The sequence below is a fragment of the Alosa sapidissima genome, chromosome 5 (genome assembly GCF_018492685.1).
Source record: "Alosa sapidissima isolate fAloSap1 chromosome 5, fAloSap1.pri, whole genome shotgun sequence".
In the NCBI taxonomy this organism is placed as follows: domain Eukaryota; kingdom Metazoa; phylum Chordata; class Actinopteri; order Clupeiformes; family Clupeidae; genus Alosa; species Alosa sapidissima.
Window position 1 is genome coordinate 16,235,752 of NC_055961.1, and position 27,312 is coordinate 16,263,063.

Below are 27,312 nucleotides of genomic sequence, written 5' to 3' on the forward strand. Positions count from 1 at the left end.
TAGAAACGACCCCCTGGGTCAGTAATGCACTGTGGTTCTGGTAACTCTGGACTAATCTGTCTGGACTAAGTCTACAGATTTGAGCCCTTTATGCTGAACAACAATTAAGAGCACAGATGCCATGACATGTACAAAGTTGCACTTGAATATCCATCATGCAGCCATAACCCAGCAACGTCACGTAAACACTGATCTCTTTTGACATTATTGCCATTCCTCTCAAGAATTTCTGTAATTACAAGGATCAAAAAAGAGATTTATACAGTTTATTATTACATCTGATGTAACAACTGATTCTTTTCCTACCTACCATGCCAAATGGGATTATTTAACTACCATGACAAATGGTGTCCATGCTGGTATCTTTTTTTGTTAGGACCCCCACTTGGACACCCGTTTATAATTTACTATAGCCATCAAAAATTAGGCTTTGTAACTGTATAAATAATATTAACAGTTCAATTCATAGATCATCTGTAATGTCCAAAACTGGCTAAGAGGCTGTGGTCATTATTCCCAACACATTATTATGTCAATCTGTCTCCAGTTTCAAAATTATCTCTGGCAAGCCCAAATAGAAATTGTTTTATGTAGCCTGCTGCAATGGAGGGATGAGCATTTTAGTCGACACAGACAGAGGCGTTCCTCAACAAAATAAAATGCAAATGAAAGACTGTCACCCTGGTAACGTGAAGAGCGTTGCGCTTGTTGAGGTAAAATGGGAATCCCGACTACGCTTGCCTGCTGTAACAGCAGACTGCGCTACTCGCCGATGCTGAAAGCTTTACAAAACAGTCGAATGTTTTAACAAAGCAACCGGTTGGCTAGAAATAGTCACACATGCACGACGTTTTGGTGGTTGGGACATGCTTGTCATGGCTGTAGCCAGAACTTCAAGTCTCGATGTGCTGACAGTGAGGTAGGATGCTTTTACAAACTGTTAAATCAGAATTGGTTATTCGCGATAAACTTCACTTCATAACTTTTGCATAATTCTGTCAGTCAAGATTGTTGTATATTAGTGGATCGTTTGTCCTTGCAAGATTGTATTCTCATCACAAACGTTACAGTTAGGCTACTGAGAAAGCGTACAGAGACTAGTCTACCTGTCTCAAGTGGGCCAGGTGTTAGACAAAGGCACGCATACCCAAACTGCAAAACATATAGTTTGACTGGGTCGAACTAAACGCCTTTGGTGTAAAAGCACCCCTCAACTTAACCCCCGTTATCATCCATCACTTTGGCTGGCATAATCTCCATTTGCTTCGACTGCTATTGCAATCTCCATTTGCTTTGGCTGGGCAGATCCCCTTACTTTAAATCAGCTTATTCTCCAGAAGTTGATGCTTGCACAAATGACAGATTTACTCTCTCAATCCAAAAACAAAGGGAGTGTCCTCCGAGTCGTAGAACTGCAATGCACAGATCTGCCAAAGTATCTCCCTCTCCTGAACCTGGTCCTATTACTCTTCAGCTACCCACTGCCCGAGGTGAGTCCAGATTTCATCTTTTTGATTGCTTGTTTTGTCTTATAGACATTGTATAATCTTGGTATAAAGCCTGCTGGGCCTGCTTGGCAAGGTGTAGTTCTCTGTATAATTGTGACTGATCATATTTAGCCATTTGCACCCATTCAATAGTGGAGGTAAAGAGACAGATAGTGTAAATCATGTTTTGTGTAGACAGTGGTTTGCTATTGTTAAGTTTACTATGCAACCTTATGATATGCTCCATGTAATCTCATAATTGTGGACTGCAGTGGTGGTCTCTGGTAGAGAAAAGAGACCATTTTGATGGGGCACTACTAGTCAGTTTGCCTGACTGGAATGGATTGCAGAGGGTAACCCAGCATCCTACCCAGAATTCAGTTGAGGTGGAAATGCTGTGGGCACCAAGTGATCTACAACAGTCTCACATGTTTTATGCTTGTTATTAGACTGGGGTTGCATACAGAAGGCAGTTCAATCTTTTTCTTATTTTATGCAGGTGACAATGGCCGTTCAAAGTCTGACCGACAGTTGGAGTCTCTGGATGGAGAGAGTAGTGTTAAGGACGACGATGAGGAGAGCGAGGCTGAAGCGAGAGACTGCTGCACCAGGTGCCCGCTCAGGGCTATGAGGAAGGTGGCGTGGGGAGTGGTGCTGGGGGGCTGCGTAGCTCTTTCCTGGGCTGGGGCGACCCACAGCGCCAAACAGGCCCTGGCTGGACTCCATGCCCCCTACTTCATCACCTGGTTCTGCAGTGTCTGGAACTTGCTCCTCTTTCCCATATACTACCTGGGCCATTTACTGGGAGCTGAGCAGAGACTGTGGCCCAACTCCTGCTTCAGGTAATGGTGTCCCACATCGGTCAGCGCAGCTTCGTCTTAGAGTCGAAGAAAACAAAATCTTACAGTTTATGCCTCACAACCAACCTCCTCTTTTAATAAACTAATAACTTATATTTCACATACCCGTTTTTATGAAACATTTAGTACATCTCTTTGATGTATTGACTAGTATTTAAAGGTCCAGGGTTACTACAATCCACCTCAAATGTAAAGGGCACATGCATATGTAATTTCCATATAATGTATTTACACATAGCACATACTGTCTAAAATGACAGGGAGCCACCTAAGCCAAGCTGCTTTGTATGTTTAATCTCCTTAGCTCTGCATGAAGTAAAACAAATGTCTTTACCTGACGCCCCAAAGCTTAAACACACAAACACGTCAGCACCCTGCGTCTGTATACTTAACACTGCTTGAGCTGCTTTTTGAAATGATAGTACTGCATACACAGACTTTTCATTTATGTGCACATCACCTGCTAAATGTGCTTGTCACATCTCTTCATGTTATTCTTGAACTATTCAAAGCCTTGGTTTGCTGGTAAGCAGTTTTCAGTAACCCCAGTAGCGACAAGGATCAACATATTTTGTTTGTTCTGAGGTGCTTTTTTAAAATCAACTATGCTTAATAGGTCAGGTATGTTTTCAGATGTTTTGTGTATCACATTGGACGAAATCATCTGCAAAAATGATCGGGGCAGCCATGGCCTACTGGTTAGCCCTTCGGACTTGTAACCGGAGGGTTGCCGGTTCGAACCCCGACCAGTAGGCATGGCTGAAGTGCCCTTGAGCAAGGCACCTAACCCCTCACTGCTCCCCAAGCGCCACTGTTGTTGCAGGCAGCTCACTGCGCCGGGATTAGTGTGTTCTTCACCTCACTGTGTGTTCACTGTGTGCTGAGTGTGTTTCACTAATTCACGGATTGGGATAAATGCAGAGACCAAATTTCCCTCACGGAATCAAAAGAGTATATATACTTATACTATATAAATACCATAACAATTACCGTTACAATAACCTAATTGTTAATATTTAACATGTACTGTACCATCCAGCTAACCATATGAGAGGGCTTCGGGTTTGCCCACTTGTCAACACATGAACAGTGCAGCAGATATTTTGTGTACCTCCAGACAGTGCAGCAGTTTCTTAGGAGACGGCGGAGTGACGGTCAGGGTTCTGCTGAAGGGAGCGGCGCCGTTCTCTGTGCTGTGGAGCCTCTCCGGGTACCTGTACCTCCTGGCCCTCCACCGCATCTCCACCAGTGACGCCAGCGCTGTCCTCTGCTGCAGCCAGGCTTTCATCTTCCTCCTCTCCTGGATCGGGCTCAAGGACCGCTTCATGGGAGTGAGGGTAAGCGCATCAGGGTTGTGCACAATTCGAATTGCAATTCTGCTTCCTGTTTGCTACCTCAATTGAAATGCAAGTGAAATTCAAGAATTGAATTGGAATTTAAGAGCCAGTAAGAGCAAGTGTATGGCTACTGCCTGTTAAAATCACAGTGTCATGAACTGTTTAGATTAGTCTAGGGACTAACATCTATTATGTTTGCTTAATGTAACTTCTGAGAGATGAACTACGGTATATTCAGTGGAGTATGATTTCAGTGCAATGGAAAGCGAGATGCATAAAAGCGAGTTTGGATGTACTACTCATGAGGATCTTTATGTGCATTTTACATTTATTTGCTTTAAGATCCACCTCAGCTGTAAAATAATAGACTTTTGAATAGTTTTGAAATAGTTTTTTTCAAAGTAGCCTAATTTCGGTGTGTGGAAACCCACCGTAAGGCATCATGTACCTTAAACTTATGGAACTAGGAAACTCTGAGTTGGGTTTTAGAACTGCATATCCACACGCTTTTTAACACGCAGTCCTATTTTATTATTGATCACACATTGCACTATTGTTAATAGTATGTGAAGTTACAGGGCTCCATGTGAAAGACCTTGTGTAATATAGGCCTGTATTATTATTTATTTTGTACTTCATATACTATAGTTATTTTATTTTCAATGTACTGCAGAACATATGAGGATTTCTTTCTTTTAAATGTAATGACTAGTTGACTCCTGAAGGGAGTACCCAAGGTCATAGTACCCAAGGTCACTGCCACTCACTGATGTGTTTGATGCTGCACAGATTGTGGCAGCCATCCTGTCCATTACTGGTATTGTCATGATGGCGTATGCTGACGGTTTCCATAGTGATTCAATAATTGGTGTGGCACTTGGAGTGGGCTCTGCCTCCACATCTGCCTTGTACAAGGTCAGTCGTCTTTCTCTGTCTTTCACACACACACACACACACACACACACACACACACACACACACACCGTCAGCTCTTATCACTAAGAATTTCAACGGTTCAGCTTGTCCACGCTCCTCCAAATACAGGCCTGCTGGCGTAGGCACGCTGCTCTGATATCCACGCCTCCCACCTCTCCCAGGTGCTGTTCAGAAAGCGAGTGGGAGAATTCCGACCTGGCCCGGCCAGCGTGCTGCTGTCGTGCGTGGGGCTGTTTAGCTGCATCCTGCACTCCTGGGTGTGCGTGCTGCTCTACCTCACACACGTAGAGTACTGGCCCCCATCTCAGGCCATGCCCTGGAACACACTCTGCATCATGGCCTCACTGTTGATGGGTAATGTATATATCTACTTCTGGTTACTGCACAATAGGAGTCTCAAGACTACTAGGTTTTGAATAGCTAACACGTTTTTTATAAAAGCAATTGACTTGTCGACTGGTCATTATGTGCTGGTATGGTAGAGTGCAGTGCTAGCTGTTGGCAGCCAACGAGTGTTTCATCTTTAGATGGTTATCCATAGCACACACATGTTCTTATTGTACTTTATTATGACTCTACACAACTTACATGTCACTGTGGAACAGGTGTCATTTTCAGGGAAGTACTGTACTTCCATGCATGGGAATGTCTAGCTCTGCTGTGGTAGCCGCCATTTTGTCCATGACTAGTTACCTACAGTACAGACTAACACACACCTACTGCACAGCCCATCTTATCATAAAAATGACATGATTTTAGTGTGTTGTTGATGTGGTTGTATGTCATGTAGGTTGGTTTTGGTCTTCATCTGAACAGTCTTTTTCTGTCTTTGGTTTGGTCTAGCTTTCAACGTGTTGGTGAACCTTGGGGTTGCACTAACATACCCCTGCCTCATCTCCCTCGGGGTCCTTTTGAGTATTCCAGCAAGCACAGGTAGTGACCCACCACTAATATTAATCATCATTATAACCGCTTACTAATTTTTGAGCATGGGCCATTTACAATGACTAATAGGTCTACACACTTCTTTTGGGCCACATGCACACATACAAACATGTATACAGTAGCCTACATAGGCTACATACATACATGCACATTGCCTATGCAGTGCATACATAGTCATACTCACACATGGAAAGTCATTTTGAAAGCCTCACGGTAACATTTCTTAGCTATTGTATGATAATAGCGTATTACTAAACATAACTTTCCTCTCCACAGCAGTAGATATTTTGGTGACCTCCTCAGTAACCCAGTTAAGCCAAGTGAGAATAGCTGCGGCAGGTATCATTGCAGCCGGTTATGTAATGTTGTTGCTTCCCGAAAACTGGGACGAAAGCACCCTGCGCTGCCTTGGAAAGCTCTGGCCTGGAAGCTGGAGAGAGGACAGTGTGGTGGTTGAAGAGCTCACGGTGGACAGTGCTGGAGCTACACGGACAAAACCCAGACCTGCTGGAGGTGCAGCACTGTCTCGATCTGGTTTGGGTGGTTTGCATGAAACTTAATAGGATTGTGTATAAAGGAATATTATTTCTAAATGTATATATTAATTTATTATAACTATAACTTTATTGACCAATGCTTCAGTCAATTACTGCATGCTTTGGCAGATCTGCTGATATATTTCTAAATTTTGCTTAAAAAATGTAAGAAGCTTTTGAGGTGTACTGTAGCCTATGCATGTTCTGCTATTTCTGTGGAGTTTTGTGACACATTAATAAATACTTATTTGTATTTTCTTCTAATCCCGTGTTGTCATGCAACATTCTTTGCCAATATTTACAGACAAAGCTCCCTACATTATTTTACTTCTGCATAGGTATTGCATGTATTTATATCACTGATCACTACACTCTAGTGTGCAAATACAGCAATCGCGCCTTTGAAGGATATAATGGCACCTTGAAACAGCGTCACCCAGAGGCCTTAGGGGCAAATAACTACAAGGCGGGAGTAACTGCATTGAGGGCGAGGTTTGAAGGCTGAGACTGAGACAAAAGAATACGTTGGCTGACAAAGACAGAACTCAAGCTATATCACAATATATAGATCAGAACTTCATTTTAAAACTTCAGATAGATTCGTAAAGCAGGTTAGCCTACATTAAACGCTTTGGTTTAGTAGCTTAATGTAGCCTGTTCATAGCTTTTTCAAGCGAGATGAAGACAAGAATATAAACAAAACAGTTGGAAAACAAGGTAAGATCCACTATTATCACGAGGTTAACACGAACTAGCCTACACTATGTGGGATAGACCTACACAATGTTATTCTGCAAGACACTTGAAAGGACACGTTCCTGTTGGGCTTGAGTAGCATGTCCCATCTTTGTCAGAGAACAATGATTTCCAGGACAGTGTCACTTCCTTGACACAATGTAGCCTACAGTTAGGCTAGCCTACTGTAGGTGCCGCAGTTACAGCTGTAGTAGGCTAACCCTACGGCTGACAGTAGGTTAGCCTAATTTTATATTATTTGCATAGCCTATGCTATTGTTTTACAGTAGGCCTATCTGATTATTAACACACAATTAATCCCATTCAATTGCTAAAGGATACTAATTCAGTGTCTGCACTGTTATTCAAAGAGTCTTCTTCAGTCTATAAAATGAACGGTTTCCAGTCCAGTCCGCCGGAGTGTCCAGCGGGAAGCGTCTGTTCGATTGAGGGTTTACCCCCTCTACCGAAAGGCCTGAGCGGTATACTCAACTCTAGCGGGGGCTCCTGGCGGGACATAGAGAAGGTGTACAGCAAGAGAACACGCATTCAGGCCGACATCAGCAAGTCCCGGGTGAGCGACTCCCTTGGTCGAAGCAAACCTGCAAGCTTGGATGCAGCATTGGCAATGTTGCGAAAGGAAATGGTAAGACAAACAACCTCAACAAAAACCAGAGTTTTCCTACAGGCTGTAGTTCAATTAATGATAAATTATAGCAGTGGCTTGTATGTACAAATATTTAATTGTAGGCTAATTGTAGCCTAATGCTTTAGTTATCGTCACACATTGTTCAAATTTATGGAAATAGCACCAGTTGTAGATTAAACAAAGTGACATGTCCATCATGTGCATCATATTTTAATATGTAGGGGCTAGGCTAACACAACACTCTGTCCTTTCTTAGGTGGGCTTAAGGCAGTTGGACATGTCTTTACTCTGCCAGCTATGGTCACTCTATGAATCCATCCAGGAGTACAAAGGTGCCTTCCAAGACATCTCGTCCTCTTTGCTATCCGAGAGTTCCTTCACCACTGAAAATGGTTATTCTGAGGATGAGGAAGATGAGGAAGAAGAGGAGACTGAAGGAGGAAGCAGAGAGCCTCAGGATGCCCCTCGGTCCACTTTGCCTCAGCCAGCCCAGAACTCCCGTGACCAGTGGATCAAAGACTCCTTCCATATCCCCATATAAATTTGCCAAATTCCTACTGTAACTGCACCTATATCCTTAATTCCGTTTCCCTGTCCAAACAAACTTTTGGATTCAAAGCGGCCTGAATTACAGTATATCAGTGTGGTAAGCGACATGTTTGCTCTAAAATATGAAAGGTCATTAATTGCACAGGCTTTTCATGGTTTTTAAATGTACCCTAAAATGAAGGAAATGTAGCGTGTTGCCCTCAACTGAAGTCTGAAATACCGGATAAGGAAGAAAAGCAGGAAAAGGAAAACAATGACAAAAAGAGGAATGTTTAATCAAGTTTTGCCTCATGTAGCCTATCTGCGTAGTGTGGAGCCATTTGGCTCTAAACTACAGATGTATAGTCCAAGATATCCATAATATATATTTTAATCTTGCTTTGTATTCAAGTGTAATTACCACTCTATAAATGAAGATTGTATTTACAACATTATGTAACTTCTTTATCTACACAACCATTTTACATAGTTTTGTTTTTTATGACATCAAATGTTGGGTTTATTTTCCATATATCTGTCCATATTAGGCCTACATGTAATTATGAATTTGTGAATACAATGCTTTTTATTCAAAACAAGATTTTGGCATGTTGGTTTGTTTTTGTGGAGTGGGATTTGGCAAAAGGGAAATTACAAGAAACTTTGAAACTGCACTTGGAGAACTGACTTGCAGAGGTCTTGACTGTTTTCTTCCAGAGGCCAATAGGTGGCAGTAATTTTGTATTATCGTGCCATTGCCAGAGATGTGCTCATTGTCTTGGGGAAATTTTCTTATCATTTCCTATTCAGAGCTATATTACATGGAAATCTGATTGGATGGAAAAATCTTTGGATAAACCATTCTTCCTTGTTTTTTTTTTCCGTAAAGCAAGAAAATTATTTGGCTTTTTTGAATGAAAACAATCTTCCATCTTACAGTTGATAATTTAAAATGATGTCATCACACTTTCTAAACTAGATATACTGTCAGACAAGGAATTTATTCAGTAGCAAAAGTTGTACAGTCCTGGACTCTTTCTAAACTCACTCGACTAAAAGCTTGGGGCTGCGCCCGTTCTGTGATGTCTCACCCCCTCTCCCAGTTTTTGCCAGTATAAACAACTCATTCCAGCTTTACATGAGCTTATTAGGCAATGTTGTGTGCTACTCGAGGGGGAAGAGATGGAGGAGAGGGTTGGTGTGTGTTTGGGGTGGGGGTGGGGGTTACACTACAGCTTTCTCATTGTATTAAAGCCAGAATGATTGGAAGCAAGGGTTATTCCGATGACAAAGCCTTCCTGTGGTTTGGGACTAAGTTTTAGCAGGGCACCTGTTCACAGTGTCTCTGGTTTGTGAGTCCCTAGTCTGAGGGTAAAAATAGATCCTGAGAGGGGCTCTCAGTCTGAATCCTGCGGAGCGCGACACAAGAGTTTATAAAGAGACACAACAAAACGCCCATAACATCCTGAGGTCCTAGTGTACTGAAATATAACTGCATGGCTTTGATTCCTGTATGGCAATAGTTTTTATTTTTTATTTTTGCTATGGTTTTCTCCTTTCATACAAGACATGAAGAGAGAGAAAGTCAAGCAAAAGTTATATGTTTTTACATTATGGATTATGAAATAGGTCCTTAAATTCTTACTTCAAATTCAATTTTTTACTGATAGTAACCCCTTTTTATCAGCTTCAGATTCTCATGTTGCATTTTGACAACTTTAGATATAATCATATACCAAATTATAGAATACCAACCTTCCAGTTTTGGACTTGTTGGTTGTCCTGTTTGCCCTACACATAGTTGTTATTGTCAGGTGAGGATATCCAAGCAAAAAGGGCAAAACAGGAAATAGGGGCCCAGAGACCTCTAAGCTGACAGGAAGTCTGGATGTGCATGCAGGAACCCCCCTCTCCGACATGCACAAATCAAGACAAAGCCCACACAATGAGTAGACATACCCTCCATTTACGCTGTAATGGGGGGCACAAATAGGGGGTGGCAACATACGTCTTAGGTCCAAAGATTCTCATTTCTGAGCAGTATCCTTTTGACCTGTAGAACTATAGTCCTCTTTTGTTGGTTCTTTCCTATACACTGTTCTTTTTTTTTGCCATTGCAACAAAGTGCCACTGTTATATTTGTGTCTAGTAAATATTGGTAGGGTTTAAGAGATTTGGACTATAGGGAGGGAGCGTCTGACATTCTTTCAGAACTGTCTAACATAGTCCTATAAATAGATGCAATGGATATTGTTAGGTAGTTATGTTACCCTTTAGGTTGTCTTCTATTTTGAATGTTGACTTTAAAGATGCTTGGCTGCGTTACAATGTCAGTATATACTGTACTTTATATACTGTGTTTTATTGCCTGTTTTCATCTTCAAAATCAACAGCCTTGAGCCCTAAGTGATGCTTTTATTCAAAGTGACTTTACAACAACAGCATCACAATAACAGTTGGCATTAGATAATAATATTATAGTTAACTGACCAAAATACATTTTATTCTCTCATGACACATTACATTGGAATGACATTAAAAGCTAGACATTCTTCATGATCTCCCATGTAGATGCTCGCAGTTGGCACATTTTCCCACATACTCTCAGACAGGGCATAAGCGTTAGCTCTTCCACCTTCGATGAGTCAGGGACAGTTACAGGTTCTGTCTTGATTTACACTTCCACTGCGCGCACACACACACACACACACACACACACACACACACACACACACACGCCTAGGGCTGGGTTTGGAAACTCTGCCTCAAATGCTGTAGAAACCACAAGCTCCCAAGTGTTCCTGTAATAGACAGGAATAACCAAGTCAGATGCGGAGAAAGACAGAAAGACATTTCAGTATAAAGGTCTTTAGTTTACCTACTGCCATTAATTTGCAGAAACAGTAAGAAAAAACTTGTTTAAGGCCAATGAAGATAATGTCGAAGCCTTTACTTAAATGAAAGCAAAGAAGTCGCCCTCCACCCCCTCCATGCCAGCCTTCACTCCCCATCCCAAATATACCCCCACACCCCAGCTGCTCCTGTCCATCATTTCCCTCTTCCTATCCTATAAATAGTCTCAATGTGGCCATAAAGATCCCCCTCTGCCTTTCTCTCTGCCCCTCATTGTAATGAATGACCAAGTATTGAAAAGTCAGACTAAAAAGATGTTTTCCCCTTTTGTGAAATAGTTAATTTTTTATTGGGTCATATGCAGAATGAGTAACCTCTGCTGATTTTAGTGAAGCCATCATGCTCTCCTGTCTGGGCCTACCCAAAAACCTGAGGGCAGACTCACCGTTTGGCATCCTGGGCAACATGGATGAGTTGCTGACACATCACTTAGGGTGTGGAATAGAGACAAGAAAAAACATGAATGTCATCAATAAAGACTTTTGTTCTTGCACCATATTATAATATTATATACTAGCCTAATACTAGGCTACTACTACTACTACTACTACTACTAATAGCCTAATAATAATATAGGAATAATGTTTTTGCTATTGTCATAGGCCTAGTTTAATATAGGCTAGGCTATTTGGATTTGGAATATGAGCCAACAGTTGGAAAGCAGCGAGATGAATGTCTGTGGTGTGGAGTATAGGCTATGCCAAGCACAAAGCGAGTGAGGTAGTAGGTACTATGAACCCAATACAAAGTCTAGTTTGTATGCTCTTCCCGATTGCATTAAAACGAGATAGCGCGACAACAGCCCAGCGTTGACTGTCTCATCACTGACGTTTAAAATGCCTCTCCCTCTGCTGTAATAGTCGACACTTCTCATCCGTACGCACGAACGTAGGAAATAATGACATGCACAGTGGTGTTTGTACACAAGGAGTGCTCGTTCGTTTAGTTAGAATGGTTTGATCGCAAAAATCCAGTGCTCAAGTTTTAATTTCGCCGCGTTTTAACCTTGGATTTACTCTTTATTGGATCACGTTTGAAGGCTACCCACTCACGCGCTGGCGAGAGTTTGATGATTTTCAGTTAGGCTACTGGAATTACTGAAGTCGTTCACATGTTGAACGCCAAAGTAGATTCGGTTCCTCTTCTTCAAATCGATACCGTTGTTTCCGTACATGGCACTTTACGTATTTGATGGCGATGGCGGCAGTTTTGTGGAACTTCAGTGCTGGCTGTTTGCTTTCTGGAAGTTTTGATCAAGGACATATTTTGTAGGACAGTTCACAAGGAGTTGCGTGAACTCATAATTGACGCAAACTTTTGCTGCCAGCAGTCGTGTGTTCACTTGCATCGGAGTGAAGCGCAACAGGAAAGTGCTCTGGACCTTTCCCTTGTAAATAAAATATGACTTCTGTGTGGAAAAGATTACAACGTCACGGCAAAAAAGCCACCAAATTTCAGTTTGTCGCGTCTTATCAAGAACTTGTTTTGGAATGTACAAAAAAATGGTAAGTAGCCTACATGGTCCTTATGTCCAAGTCCAAGTAACGTTAGCATGATATTATTTCTGGGGGAAATTCCCACGTTTCCCTCAGAGTTTGTTATCACATGTGTAGGCTATGCTGTCAGCAGATGGAGTGATGTGAGAAATAGTCGAACAACTATGACCGGACCACCGTCAATGAGTAGACTAGCCTACCGTTTTTTTGACCCAGCTATTTGACAGGAGGCAGTTAATCGCGGTAACCCGTTACCCAGGTTAGCAGACATGATCATCGCACTTCCGTGTCATCTCTCAGTAACGTTTAAAGCAGCGTAGTTTAACTCCTAACATACAGCTTTGCTTTTGTGAAAATGTGATTTCTTCAAAATTACTGATTACACCCTATTTTACAGTGACCCTAATCACACATTTATTGCATTGTTTGTAACAGTATTGAGTTAAGGTCATCACCAACCTGTTTGTTTTACTCCAAAGGTCAAGGTTCATAGATCTGATAAGCCTACTTTCATTGATCAGAACTAAGGGTGAAGGAAAGAGGTTATCAGGCTGCCTGAAGCCAGGCAATAGAGGCTGATAGGGGTTGCAAAAGCACTCTTCATGAGGCTATTTTGGAGGCTTAAATCTCCAAGGGGCATGATAATAATTAACTCTGGAGTTTAATGTAATTATGTTAAATCTATTACCTCACCCACCACTGTTACAGTGAATCATTCTCATCTTGGGTTGAGTGCTAGACTGTTTACAACCAGATACAGACTTCTTGCAAAGTACAAGCCAGTTGGGAGCAAGGGGTAATTATTGAATTAGTTGAAGCTATATGATTATGTCTCTTAACGTCAGACAAAGACATTTCTTTTTCTTGTGCAATAGTGTGTTGCTTTGATTCGGAGCAGTTCTGTTTTTGACCATACACATTATTTTGTCAGATCATGTTTGTTACAGATCATGGGGAACTGCTATATAGAAATGGATCTAGTTGGAGAGGGATGGTTTCAAAGAATAGTCTGTTCTTACAGCCCTGTGTTATGTCACACTGCTCATAGTTATCATGGCAGTTTTGTCAGGCTGCTGTTCCATGTCTTATCTTGTAACATTACAACACACTAAGTAGTTCAAAAGTTGGGTATTTATACTCTGGTCATTTTCATTGAAGATGGACCTTTAATGGTTTCATGGTTTTAATCTACTGAATTACATTATTGAGGAATGTTTACACTGCCAGCTGCTGCAAAACATCACATTCAGACAGCTTCCAACAGATTTAGTTATAGTAGCCTAGTCTCGTAAATATTGTGATATGCGTCATTAAACTTGGAAAAAGACTCCTGTGTAATTGTCAGTCATCACCCAGACTGCCACTAAATTAAAGCTGTGTGCTCATGACTTAGAACAGCTGAAGTGTGACGCAGCAGACCGTTTATGATCTGGGTCATGCAGTCATGACCCAGATCATCTGGATTTCCCAGTGGCAACTCTCTCTCTCTCTCTCTCTCTCTCTCTCTCTCTCTCTCTCTCTCTCTCTCTCTCTCTCTCTGTTTGTGTGTGTGTGCCCACATGTGTGTTGTGCGAGGGGGGGGGGGGGGGCTTCCAAATGGTCAGATTCAAATGCTGCAGGTCACCGGTCCATTATGAAGCTGCACCCAACATCCACCCTACATGCCCTTTCCTCTCTCTGCCATGTTGTTGCTATTACCAGCCTACTGCAACCCGAGACAGGGCTGTCACTGGCCCGGCTCCCCAGAGCCTGCCTCTACCAGCCAGTTCCCTATGACTGTTCCTTGAGTTATTTCCTACAGCCCTGCCATGTCATATGTCCTAGTAATACAAATAACTTTTCATCACCCCAGGCTGTATGGAGCCAACACAACTGAGTTATAATACTTTTGGGGGTGTGTCACATGCTCTGATGTGGCAACCAGGCTTCCGCCTGTTTGTGATCAGCCTGAATCCAATAGCCTATTCTGAACATTTTGTAATATTTTCTAAATGGTGAAGCTAAACCTTTATTTTGATTGCTAGTTGACATTGTAATAGCCTATACCTAGGATACCTGATTAAAGTGATTGTAGAGAAACTAGGTCTCAAATCCAAAAAATTCCTTCGGGATGAATAAAGTATCTACCGGTATCTATCTATCTATCTATCTATCTATCTATCTATCTATCTATCTATCTATCTATCTATAACCAGGTTTTAACCCTCAGAGGAGCCTATGGGTCATTGGCCGCATGTACATGTAAACCTGCCTCACTCTTGTGATTTACTTCATTACAGGAACTAGGTATTGGCAAGGAGTTGTCTCATGCTCCACTGCAACTTCTTTCCCCCACCCAACACTTGGTTCCAGTAATGAACTTCTTCCCTTCCTGAGCATTTCAAAGTCGTGAAAGCTTGATCAGCCAAAAATGTGGGTTGTCGTTGACATTTATGTCAAGCGCAAGTGAACTTGAGATAAGCAGATAGCCATTATTTTTGTATGTGTATAGTTGGAGCAGGTTGTGTTTTCATGTAGGTCCTCGTGGCCAAACAACACACATGTAGTTATAAGGGAGGTTACCTAGCCATTAGGAATATACCTGTGTTTGTGTGTGTGTTTGTGTGTACTCCAATGTGGAAAATAATAGACTAGCTAGGTGTTTCAGTAGGATCGTTGAAGTGGGGACCGGTATTTGTGTTTGTGTGTCTGTCTGTGTATGATGTTTCATTGTGAAAAACAATGGGGACAGGCTAAGTGTTTAAGTATAAATGCTACAGTGGTGGTAGTGGTTTTGGCACGTGTGTGTGTGTGTGTGTGTGTGTGTGTGTGTGTGTGAGTGTACTCCAATGTGGAAAACAATAGACTAGCTAGGTGTTTCAGTAGGAACACTGAAGTGGTGGTGATTGTGGGGTTTGTTTGTGTGTGTGTGTGTGTGTGTGTGTGTGTGTGTGTGTGTGTGTGTGTGTGTGTGTGTGTGTGTGTGTGTGTGTGTGAAGTACTTCTCATGAGACCCACACCCTGATATAGTGAAAAACAGCACTGTCGTGTGTTGTGTTTCCTGCCATTCTTAAGCAGGCATGGAGGTCAGGGGCTGACCCTGGCATAGGTACACAACTCCCTCTGATTTGAGCCCCTTTGTGTCCTCATGAGAGGTGGGAAATTATTTTGACGAAGAATAGTGTAATTATTCATGATGTCAACACACTATCTTGTAAAATTGTTTCTGCCTTAGAATTCAACAAGAAAGTAGGCGTACTTACTTCTGTGGTTGCGTTCAGATATAAATGTCTGTTTTTTGCAGTTATAAACTGCGTAAAGAATGCACTAGCTTATTTTTTTGCTAGTACAGTAGTAACAGTATTTCTTTTTTGTAGTCAATAGAATTCTCCAAGCACATTAAGCATTCACTATTTAACTCGTTTTCTATTATTAGGACTAACATAACCCAGACATACTATATTATTTCAGTTGCAGTCCTTTTCTGGCCAGCATATTTGTGTACACTCTCTACTGTTAAAACTAATGCCGACTGGTCTTTAATCAGACAGAGCAGCACATCCATGTTCATTATACTGTAGCAGAGGTGGAAAAAGTACGAAAATATTGTACTCAAGTAAAAGTACCAATACTTTGATGAAATATTACTCAAGTACAAGTTAAAATACCGATCTGAAAATGTACTCAAGTAAAAGTAAAAAGTAGTTCATTTAAAATGTACTTTAAGTAAAAGTTACTTTTTTTTTTTTTTTTGGGTGGGTGGGTGGGGGGGGGGGGTACCAGTGGGGGGGGGTACCAGAACAACCAGTTTTACCAGAGACTTTCTAATGAGGAGATACAGCACTCAACTGTTGTAAAACGTGGCAAAACGTCGACATGTGAATACATTGAGCCAATCATGTGGTGTGTTGTGAATACATTGAGCCAATCATGTGGTGTGCTGTGAAGACATCGTGCCAATCATCTGTTGTGATCTCGTCGCTGGAGCAAGATTGGTGTCGTGAAACCTTACGCACACGCATTTCTGCAGAAATAGATGCCCGATAAGTGCCCAAAAAGCGTTGCAATATGGCCGCCGAGTGGAAATACTTGCCTAAAAGGACTTTGGTCCTAGCTCGAGTTGCTGCAGCCAGCAGCTAAGGCAGCCATGTTCATGCTCCCAGTGTGTAGCGCTCGAGCTCAACTCAACTCGAGCTAGGTAAAACCGATTGTTTCAGTTTTGTTCATACCGACAGTACTCGGTGACGTTGAGAAATGTCAAAAATGTGAAAAATCACCGGAGTTCTCCTTTAAGTTTGAGCAGTAGTTGATTTTCAAAGTTAGTTGCACTCATCCTTGGTCACTTTGCAGTGAACAGTAATCCAGCACAACTGAAAAGCCCCTCAAAGGCAGCTGAGACAGGCAGGCCAATGTTGAGTTGCAGAGTTTTTTTTATATTTGGAAACGAGCAGAAGGTTCAGCAGATTAAAGGGTGTTGAACTGGGGGGAAAAGTGGGAAGTACTAGGACCCCAATGGAGGAGAGGGCCCTTGAAAGGTGGATTACGGGGGGCACAACATTTTCACCAGGCATTAGTAATAACTCAGGTAATCCACACATAAAAAATCCAAACAACTCCATAAGTAGAGTCATGTGTAATGAAGTGGAATAACACAGGGGAAAAGTATTGAACACGCTAAGAAAAAGCACTAAGTCAAGGAAAGGGAAGGAACGAGCTGGAATCTGTAAGTAGTTAGAGAGTAGTTATCCTTTCTGTCTGTGCAAATTAATATAAGCTTGGTTAGTAGCCTACATATTGATGGGCTATAAAAAAGTTTTTCATTACCAAGGTGTCACACAGGAAACATTTCATGATGGATAAAAGCAAAAAGCTCTCCCAAGACCTTTGCAACCTTATTGTTGCAAACATCAATGAAACTGGTTACAGATGCATTTCAAAACTTCAGAATCTTCCAGTAAGCAGCATGGGAGCCATTATCTGCAAGTGGAAGGAACATCACTGCATCATCAACCAGCCATGCACAGGATCTCCTCACAATATTTCTGACCAGGGAGTCAGAAGGATAGTCAATTCCAAGAGCCAAGGACCACTTGGAGAAAGCTCCAAAAAGACTTGAAGGCAGCCAATTCAATTAAATTCAATTAAACAGTTCTGGAAGTAACTAAAGATCAGGATTCACAAGAGGGACCCCTGGGCCAAAATCACACCTGATACTGCGACTAATACGTTTTCTCATACAGGAAATGTCTTGAAGCTGTCATTACAAACAAAGGCTTTCCACAAAGTATTGAAGAAATTTCAGTAGGAACGTTCAATACTTTTTTTCCTGTGTCATTCCACTTTATTACACATAACTCTTATGTTTGGATTTTTTATATGTGTGTTAATATAATGTGTGGTGAAAATTTCGAATAGACTCACTGGAAGTTTAGGCTAATTAGGCTACTGAAAAAACATTTAAGTGTTCAATACTTATTTCCACCATATATTTATTTTACCTGAATATTTTAACTTCCTTCCTTTAACTTCCTACTTTAAATGTCAAAATGAATGTCAGACGAAATTTAAAGTTTGACTGACTGTGATTTTGTATACAACATAGTGAAAACTGTCTAAGGTCACTCTCACTCTCCCTTGCTAAAGAGCTAAATGGTTTAGTCCGCCTGCACGATTCATTAGGTAGTCTACAGTATCTTTTGTTTATTTAGCTGAGCATCGCTAGTAGGCCTAGTGGACCGCTAATTGTTGTGCTGCTGGTGCAATGTCTTTCTCCAAGAAAGCCAAGTCAGGTTACCAAAAAAAAGTCCAAAACAGGAAAAAGAGAGACATTAAAATGAGGGGAAACAACTGCTAATCAACTTCTTTCCCAAGAAAGGTGAGCACAAACGCCAAAACACGAAATCCCATGGTGTTTGCTTGAATATCTCCGCAATCATTAGTGCTAAAACGAACTGAGACAACCCATTGAAATAGTGGAAAATACATAGCCTAGACATGTAATCTGATGCATCTCGTGATCCAGCTCCATCTCCATCACTTTCAGAAAGACTGCATGGCGCTAGCTTGATTCATGTCCTGTTGTAGGCTAGCCTACATGCTGATCATTATCACTAGGCTAGTGGTTTAGGGCACGATTTTTTTTTCTCTCCCTTTCTGTTTAGTTAGTCTTAACTTTTTTTTTACTCAAGTAACGGATGGGATTTTTGATGTAGCGAAGTACAATACTTCACTCAAAATGTAATCAAGTAAAATTTAAAATACCGATTTTATAAACTACTTAAAAAATACAAAATACACAGAAAAACTACTCAATACAGTAATGTGAGTAAATGTATTTCGTTACTTTCCACCTCTGTACTGTAGGCCTATAACCTGAATGATATCTCTTGGACACAGACTTGTTTGCATCGCTGAAACACTAGGCCTATCATTCAAGCAGTCTGCCACAGCTTCTCTCTTATGTTAGGAGTGTCCCGAACATTTCTAATCACGTGAGCAAGCTGTCACTCTGTTTTGTGTTGAACTGTTTCCCTGTGTGTTTATCTTAGCAGATCTGGGTTGTTATGTGGTTCCCTTTTCAGAAAAGAAAAGAAAAACTGTCCATAGCTTACATAATGTGGTCAATGTGACTTTGAATTAGGCATTTCAATTTTCAATATGAGTTGAATGTTGAAAATTACGCAATATGTTGGACTGCAAGTATTAAAGACCTACAATGACTTCTAGAGGAATACTTTATTCTGGTGTAGGACATTATTTCTTGTGTACCCATTCATTTCTTGGTTTGATATTAGAGCCTACATAATAACATTTACATATTTACAAATATTTACAATATTAATGTTTTGAATGTAGAATAGTAGAATATCCAACTTTGGTGACTTCTGTGCTGTATTGACAATGGCATTTTACTTCAATGATAGCAGGGAAGATCAATGGTTAAAACCAATATTAGTGATGTGAAATTGCTTACTTACAAGAGTCATGCTCTGCTCTGTTCCATGATTGCATAAGTGCTTTAATACCGGTAGCAGTAATTTGTTTACTTCTGCCTTTTAGTTCTAAACCATTTTATTTGGATGTTTTGTGAGGCAATCTTTCGTAACTGCTTGTTGAGAGGTGTTGCATTTCAACTGCTCCTAGGCCAAAGGTGTATGTGTGACCATTATTCGGTCTGATCTGATTAGGTAGGGTGTTTTTAAAGGTAAATAAAAGCGTCATAAGTAGTGATTTCATCGTCTATTTGCATGGCCCGAGTAACCTTTATCCTCCTATTACAGCGCTTGAAGCAGAAAAGTAAATACATGGTGCTCCTGAACCAATGTGACTTAACTGATTTGAATATCTTTTAAATACTCTGGCAAATGACTGCCATGTCTGTGCACGAACAGGAAATTGTTGTTATGTAGGAGGACATTTTAATATTACTGTGATGTCACTGACTCTGTGGTCACTGAGCTTTGACGGTATGAATGTCTGTAACTGGAATCACACAAAGAAATTCCACAGCAACTTAAATTATGGATTTTCATTTTACAGCGATTTCTTACAATAAGCATTATTTGAGATAAATAAAACAAGACAGTATTCGTTTATCTTATATGATGAGTGCATATTTGATAACACATGTGTGTTTTGCTTCTCACCTGCAGGCAACCAGACAAACTGCGAGTGGTATGGACCAGAAGGAACAGACGAATCTGCTCCAAGGTATTCAGAGCCCTACAGACAGAATAGAGACAAAATGGCATGATTCAAACAAACAAATAATTTGATTTATGTATTTCAATAATGTTTCACATATGTTTGATATTCTCAAAATGCACTGTTTACTCAATTGTCACAATCTTCAGTAGATCAGAAATATTGATATATAAGATTGACTCCACTGATATCTTATCAGATATGCTGCTTATAAACAATTGAAAGCATACAAATAGCCTCAAATTCCACTTGATAATGGTAAATTGGGACCAACTGACATTTCACACTGTCTGACACTTTTCATTGTCCTCATAGCTTCACGGGTGGCAGCCAGGCATAAAGAATCCGTACAGAGGCATGGTGGTCTGGCCTGTACCTGAAAATGTGGACATCACTGTGACACTCTTCAAGGTATGCAGTCCTGAGATGGGATGTCTGTTGTGTTCTGCTGCTGTCATTGTTTCTCTTTGTGTCCTTATGTGGTTCATTTGAGTGGTGTTGTTCGGTTGTAATTGGAAAAATTCTGTAAATTCTTTTTTTCAGGACCCTCATGCGGATGAATTTGAAGATAAAGACTGGACATTTGTCCTTGAGAATGTGAGTCAAGTTCTCTCTCAGAGAAAAAATCTCCATCACTCTAATGTCGGCTAATGAGAGCAATCTGATGAATAACACATCAGCTACTACCATCACACAGATCTGTGTTACATAACGCCTTGATTGAACGCATTAACTTTTTTCTGATCACAGACAAATTACAGTGCTTGGCTGTGACAGGCCACAACAATCACTAATGATTACATGCAGAATAATTGCATGAAGACTTGATTGGTGTTAGCCTGGGTGTTCCCATGCTGCCTTGCGTGCGATTTGATTCACGCTGCTAAGGCAGCCTGGAGACCATGGAGCAAATTTTCGCCTGAGATAGGGAACCAATCACAGAACAGGGGGGAAAGCAAGGCGATGATGAGCTATGCACAGACGCATTTGATAGACATCCGTGGCACCCAATAAACGGATCTGGGCATTTTTTTCAAATACGAGAAAATGAACGTTTGGTTCCCAGACCACGTCTCATTGAGCAGTGGTAGCGCTAGCCAGGCTAGATTGGTGTCATAGAGTGAAAAGCAGTCTGGTGGCTCACTCTGTGAATGTGTCCCTACTCAACCCCCCTTCCCAAACAGGAGTCCAAGGGCCACCGGAAAGTTCTGGCCTCGGCCGACATCAACCTGAAGAAGTTCGCCAGCCCGACACTGACACAAACGGACCTAACGCTGAAGCTGAAGCCGCTGTCGGTGAAGGTGGTGGAGGCCACGCTGAAGCTCTCACTCTCCTGCGTCTTCCTCCGCGAGGGCAAAGCCACGTGAGTCAAGTTGGCACCGCCTCACCAAAAGCAAAGCAAAGCAGCTCTCATATCCTATCTTGAGGGCCAGTCTGGCCAAAAGGAATTGGATGTTTAGGACCGTAGTTGTGCACAGCAGGAATGAGAGGTCTCTCCAAGCTTGCCTTTGTTCCTTAGGTCCTTAGGGGTTTAATGTGTTCCTCATTTGTGTTTGAAGGTTTTCAGCTGTGCCTCGTTTCTTGTTTGCATCATTAAACAAAAGCCATCTTCTTTGCCAACAAACTTACAATTTTGGAGGTGTAGAGGTAGATATTACTCACTGAAGCTTTTAAGTATTAGTTACTAAGGGTTTGTATTGACACAAATTATTATCTTACTTCATAACTGTTATTATAACTGTTAACTCATAACTCATAACTGTTAACTCATAACTGTTATTATTATAGTAATATAATATATTATATATAATATAACTTGTGCTGCATTTAAATACCATGACTGAATGACAGGCTTCATTTCATCTCCATAACTGAGTTATGATCTGGTCCTTGTCCAGTGATGATGACATGCAGAGTCTGGCCAGTCTGATGAGTGTGAAGCCCTTGGACATCGGGAACCTGGATGATTTTAACGAAAGTGATGAGGATGAGGACAAGCGATCCAGTACTGGAGCCTCCATCGGTGCTGCAGGTACCTTACGGAACACGACACAGGCATATACACACTGCAGGCTTTTCTGTCTTTTCCTCTGGAACCTTTTTTTCCCTTGTTCCCCATTTTGCTGGTCTTTCTTATCTTGTTTTCCATATGTTTCCCTGTATGCTTCACTTTCTCTCTTTTTTCTGTTCACCCTTTCCTCTTGCTCCAGCACCTCCTCCACCTGTGTGCCCAGTGCACAGCCAAGAAAAGAAATCTGCTTTTGTAAAGCCTTTCCCAATAGGTACTCTTGTTCCATGAAGTGTAATATGTACCATGTCCCCACATTAGGAAATTGCATCCTATGTCTGCCATCTTGTTAGTATTTATTTATTTTCCGCTGTTAAATAAAAACTGTGTGGAATGGCAGACATATCTTCATCCCCACTTTCATCTGAATTCTGAATCAGATATAGTCCTTTGAGGTTACACTGACTGTTAAACATATATATATATCAGCATTCCTTTCAACCTTAACTGTTCCTTCCCCAATATCTCTTTATATCTGATTCATTTATGTAATTTTTCTTACATAAATACCTGTCTCCCTCTCCATTGACATTACTCTGTACATCTCATGTCCTCTTTTCTTCTGTTCTCCATGTTTGCACATGTCTTTTCCTCTCCCATTCTCTCCCTTTCTCCTTCCCTCCATGTCACTTCTCCCGTGTCTTCCCCCTCTCTCTCCCTCTCTCTCTCCCCCTCTCTCTCTCTCTCTCTCACTACCTTGTCCCTGTGTCTCCTGCCTCTCTTCCTCTCCACGTTTTAGCCAGTGAGAAAGAGAGGGCTGGCCGTGGCGCCCCTTTCCGTCTCCCTGGCACATTCACTAACCCTGATACCCCGTCACGCCCTCCATTGCCCACCCCGCTCTCACCCCGTGGCATCTCTGCCGCCCGTGGCAGACCTCCGCGCCCACTCAACCCTCCCGGGCTGCCAGCGCGCCCCTCCCCTGACCCCCACTCCACCGCAGCTGCTTTCGGGGCCCAGCCCCCGTCACTGCCCAAAATCTTCCAGCCCTCTTCTGGCACAGGTACCCTCAGCTGGATGATCATAGAGGTGATGGTCCAGACAGCCAGTCTGACTTAAGAGAGACAGATCTCAGGGGGATGATGATGAGTTTAGTTTAGATAGTAATAACATTGCTGAAACTTGTTATTATCCATATAAGGCATTCTCTCAGTTTAAGGAACAACAGGGATCCTTTGTTTTAAGATTGCATGCTGATAGCCCTCCCGCTTCCATCTTTTGGTCCCTTTTTTTCCTCATTTGCATGTAAATAAAATTCTATAAATAGTACATTATTCTTCCTGCTCCTTGCTCCTCTACTCAGGCTTGTGTGCATTCCCTCTGCTCTCTCTTCTCTCTCAGTGCCTGTCTCTTTCCCACGGACACCTCCAAAGCCCCAGACAGTCCCTGCTCTGAGCCCTGTGGCCCCCGACTATCCTCAAATCAGACCCTGTGGCTCATCTCTCGCTAAATCCACCTCACTTCCTCTCTCTCAGCCTCCCTCACTTCCTGCTGCTGCTTCCACTAAAGGTACACTTGTGGACACTCAAACAACATCTTTGTTAATTGTTTTATTGATCTTAAAGAGTCTTTAATGAGCATATGACCTAGACTTGGAGCTGGTGGTATCGATTCATAACAAAATAAAAAGCATGAAAGCATATGATGAATCTTATTTTTCCCACTTCCTGCTCTTAGATTGTGCAATCCTTTTTGTTCTCTTTCTTTCTGTGTGTTTTTGTGCAATCCCCTCTCCTGAATATCTGTCATATACCACTTGCACCAGCTCGCTCAAACATCTTCAAGGCCAAAATAGTTCCTGGTCAGCGGCCCTCCTCCCCCACACTCTGCCCTCCACCCCCGTCTGACGCCCCCCTCTCGGAGCGCACCGTCTCCCTGGCCACCCTCTCACAGAAAGCCCCCACCCTCCTGAAGATCCTCTCCACTGGCCCAGAGCCAGGTATGGATGCAGAGCCAGGCTACTACAGGAGCCATCGATAAATATACACACTGCTGGCTCAATTAAAACAAGCCAGCTGGCTTATTTACAAGGGTAGACGAGAACAAAGGATAACGGTGGCCTTTGACAGGCCATCAGAAAGAGGAAATTGCAGGCCATCAGAAAGAGGAAAGTGTGACTCACTTCAGTTATTCATATAACAGCCGCTCTAAGCAAAGTGTCTGACCATTTTAATTGGGCTACTACACAAATGGATACAAATAAATATTTGCTACAGCAGTATTGAAGGAGAGATCAGTACTTGGTCCTGAACTCCCCCCACTTAAGAATTGTTGCAACTAAGCACTTTTGTCTAATGTAATATATCCATCATATCCATCTGACCGTACATCATAGGCAATCTAACATCACTCTCTCTACCTCTTCCATCTATTCTTTCTGTCTCTCTCTCTTTCTTTCATGCTCCCTCCTCATCCCAGCCATCCATGCAGTGCTGGTCCCACCGAGTGAGCGGAGGGCAAGCGCTGCCCCATCCTGTGCCCCTCTCCCGGGGCAGGGTCCCAGCCCTGGCCTCTCCTCCGCCTTCTTCTGTCCCCTTCCCACTGACCTTGTAGCACCTGTCCCCTTACTAATCAGCCCCAACCTGGAGGCGCTGTGTGACCCTTCCTCCTCCTCTTCCTCCCCCTCTGCTTCTCCCGCCTCTTCTCTGCTCTCGCTCTCTCCTCGCTCACCTTCGCTGCCCTCCACGGACCTCTCCTCCATGTCCCCTCTGCCCTGTCTTGACCCCTCCCTGCCTTGCTCGGCCCCCGCCCCCGCCTCTGCTCCAGAGTTCTCTGTCTCGCCTCTTGCTACGCTCACTGCTCCACCTTTATCTGCTCCGCCCTTATCTGCTCCTGCTGGCTTTGCTTCTGCTACTGCCACCATCTCCACGTCCCCTGACTCCATCAGAGTTGGCCAGTCAGGTAATTCCTCAGCCGGCTCCTCGTAGTTGGTAGTCCGCCATGTTCCCTTCTTTGTATTTGTGTACAGAGAAGGCTGATTTTTTAGCTGTAGTAAGTAGCAGCGGTCTTTCTATGGTGTTTCTCAAATGTGTTTGGATTGCAGACAAAGGATTGCATACATAGCTTAGATGTCCAGCTTTAGACATGCAATCCTGCAATTATCAGCATGCAAGCATAAAGGCTGAAAAGTGTTTCTCAGAATGAGGCCTTGCAAGGCTATGAGAGCCTTCAAGGATTGTTGAACGTATTTATTCTGCATTGATGCAGTTGTTTAGATAGATAGATAGATAGATAGATAGATAGATAGATAGATACTTTATTGATCCCCAGGGGAAATTCAAGGTCTCAGTAGCATACAGACATCGCACACACATTCACTAACAGCAGAAAAAAGTAATTAAAAGTATATAATATAAAAAAAACACAACTAAGCAATAAGGACAGTAGAAGATAGAGAATATACTAAATATACTAAAATACAAATTATACTAAATAACACTTAATCTAAATCAATTCTAAAAACAGTATCCACATAGTGGATGATTAATCAAGATGCGCTTGCAATGACTGAGGCAGTTTATATGCCCAGCGAATAACTGCCATTTGGAAATTAAGTTTAGGGGCTTAATAAGACAATATAGTAGCCTGCACTACATCATTAACATGAAATTCCCTTTTCATTGTGACGGACCTCCTCCTAGAAATAGGTTAACATCTGCACTTGCTTAATATGTAAAGCACATGGAATAGTATTGCAACACAGCAAAATAACAGACATTCTGACATGTCAACATGAACAAGGCACAACCCAACTAACTTTGAAATACTAATAAAGCCATCTGACACTGATTAGTCTATTCATCCAGATGTCCTGTAAAGTAAATCTCAGGGTGTGATATGAATGTGTGTTCTTTGTTTTTTTTTTGCAGAAATGCACAGGGAACTGAGCACACTAACAGAGGAAGAACAACCAGGTTTACCTACACGTGGTGAGTTTTTAATTATTCTTACACAGTTCATTTAAGTAATGTTTATCCTCAAATAATGTGTTTGTGTGATTTAGCATCAAATAATGCATTTGATGTACATAATTATTACATAATTATTACAGTGCACAGACTGTTTTTGTTTGTATCTAGGTAGAACCTGTGCATAATTTAATAATAATGTTAATAAGTCATAAGAGGGTGCTACATCTCCAAAAGTGATTGATTGTGAATTAAAATAATCGTGAATGAAATCAGTGCCACACCAATGCCAATGCATTGCTTCATGGGGTTTGTGCTGATTTCTGGTGTTTTGTCATCTCAGATCCATTGACGAAGCTTGGAGCTCAGGGTTCCGATGTCAAGCCTTTAACTCTGACCTGCGGGGATGAGTCTCAACGCTCCTCTCGCTCTGTCGGCAGCATCAGCATTGCTAACCAGCAATCCTCGCCATCTCTGCCCAGCACAGACCAGGAGAAGAGAGGGATGCCAACCGTGCACACACGTGTCACCATAGACACAACCAAAGAGTAAGTCTCACTGTGCTCACAGTTTTTCATGCAGGCTTGATGGTTCGTTATCTGAAATAAGCTGAGATGAGGTGAAATAATTGTGAATTATGTTCAAGGAAGTACAGCTTAGTGTATTATAGTATCGGGAATACCAGAATAGGAAAAAAGTGGGTTTTGCAAATTACAACAAAATTAAAGACATTTCCTCCAATGGGAAGCTTTTGCCAAATGAATGAATGTATGGCTGAAACAATTCACAAACACAATGTTCATGTGATGCATTTCATTTGATGGGAAGCTTTCACCAAATTAATAAATGAATGGCTGACACAATTAATAAATTTAATGGTCATGTGATGTGATGCATGCTCCAGAAAGACATCCATTATTTTGCAGTCTGGTTTAGTTAGGTTGACCGTTATACAATAGGCAAGTGAAGAAGAGTGCATGGATGTAACAGAACGTCAACTATAGCTTTAAGAGGCTTACAAAGCACTAAATAAGGCACTACAGACCAGTGCTGATGGTAGACATACTTTTAGACTGAGTGACCACCCTACTTAAATCCCTCAACTCACAACGCTTGCTGCAGCTGTTGCGCGCCGAGCCGACATCTATTTTCACATCACTAACCCTGGCATGGCAAGTCTCTTATTTTGACCACCACCGCCGTACGCTTCCACTGATAAGCTTGCCAATACCCT

The 27,312-nt window shown here is 41.9% G+C and overlaps 3 protein-coding genes and 1 long non-coding RNA gene across 18 annotated transcripts in view; 3 read left to right on the plus strand and 1 right to left on the minus strand.

Annotated features, from left to right (window-relative positions):
* Window positions 1–727: 727 nt before the first annotated feature.
* LOC121709880 (putative thiamine transporter SLC35F3) lies at window positions 728–6,134 on the plus strand. The gene is made up of 8 exons (XM_042093588.1): window positions 728–919; window positions 1,390–1,490; window positions 1,987–2,329; window positions 3,465–3,684; window positions 4,474–4,599; window positions 4,782–4,974; window positions 5,464–5,553; window positions 5,842–6,134. The coding sequence occupies exons 1-8, from the start codon at window positions 867–869 to the stop codon at window positions 6,123–6,125; spliced, it is 1,410 nt and encodes a 469-aa protein (XP_041949522.1). The 5' UTR covers window positions 728–866; the 3' UTR covers window positions 6,126–6,134.
* A 441-nt stretch (window positions 6,135–6,575) lies between these two features.
* On the plus strand, window positions 6,576–8,612 carry fam89b (family with sequence similarity 89 member B). Its single transcript, XM_042093629.1, has 3 exons — window positions 6,576–6,818; window positions 7,208–7,482; window positions 7,742–8,612. The coding sequence occupies exons 2-3, from the start codon at window positions 7,228–7,230 to the stop codon at window positions 8,024–8,026; spliced, it is 540 nt and encodes a 179-aa protein (XP_041949563.1). The 5' UTR covers window positions 6,576–6,818; window positions 7,208–7,227; the 3' UTR covers window positions 8,027–8,612.
* A 1,904-nt stretch (window positions 8,613–10,516) lies between these two features.
* On the minus strand, window positions 10,517–12,996 carry LOC121709913. The gene is made up of 3 exons (XR_006032059.1): window positions 12,882–12,996; window positions 11,312–11,354; window positions 10,517–10,814 (listed from the first exon to the last, which is right to left on the minus strand). It is a non-coding gene; the product is annotated as an uncharacterized LOC121709913 (long non-coding RNA).
* Window positions 11,643–27,312, plus strand: part of ehbp1l1b (EH domain binding protein 1-like 1b) — a 28,467-nt gene continuing 12,797 nt past the window's right edge. For 3 of the 15 annotated variants that reach the window (XM_042093499.1, XM_042093500.1, XM_042093501.1), the window contains exons 1-13: window positions 11,643–12,431; window positions 20,054–20,111; window positions 20,421–20,516; window positions 20,649–20,702; window positions 21,290–21,468; window positions 22,004–22,137; window positions 22,316–22,387; window positions 22,913–23,173; window positions 23,512–23,679; window positions 23,936–24,109; window positions 24,589–25,071; window positions 26,040–26,099; window positions 26,422–26,626. In XM_042093499.1, coding sequence (XP_041949433.1) covers window positions 12,328–12,431; window positions 20,054–20,111; window positions 20,421–20,516; window positions 20,649–20,702; window positions 21,290–21,468; window positions 22,004–22,137; window positions 22,316–22,387; window positions 22,913–23,173; window positions 23,512–23,679; window positions 23,936–24,109; window positions 24,589–25,071; window positions 26,040–26,099; window positions 26,422–26,626 — 2,048 coding nt within the window. In that variant the 5' untranslated portion in view covers window positions 11,643–12,327. The remainder of the gene's footprint in view (window positions 12,432–20,053; window positions 20,112–20,420; window positions 20,517–20,648; window positions 20,703–21,289; window positions 21,469–22,003; window positions 22,138–22,315; window positions 22,388–22,912; window positions 23,174–23,511; window positions 23,680–23,935; window positions 24,110–24,588; window positions 25,072–26,039; window positions 26,100–26,421; window positions 26,627–27,312) is intronic. The other 12 variants (XM_042093502.1, XM_042093505.1, XM_042093506.1 and 9 more) reach the window with 11 other exon arrangements.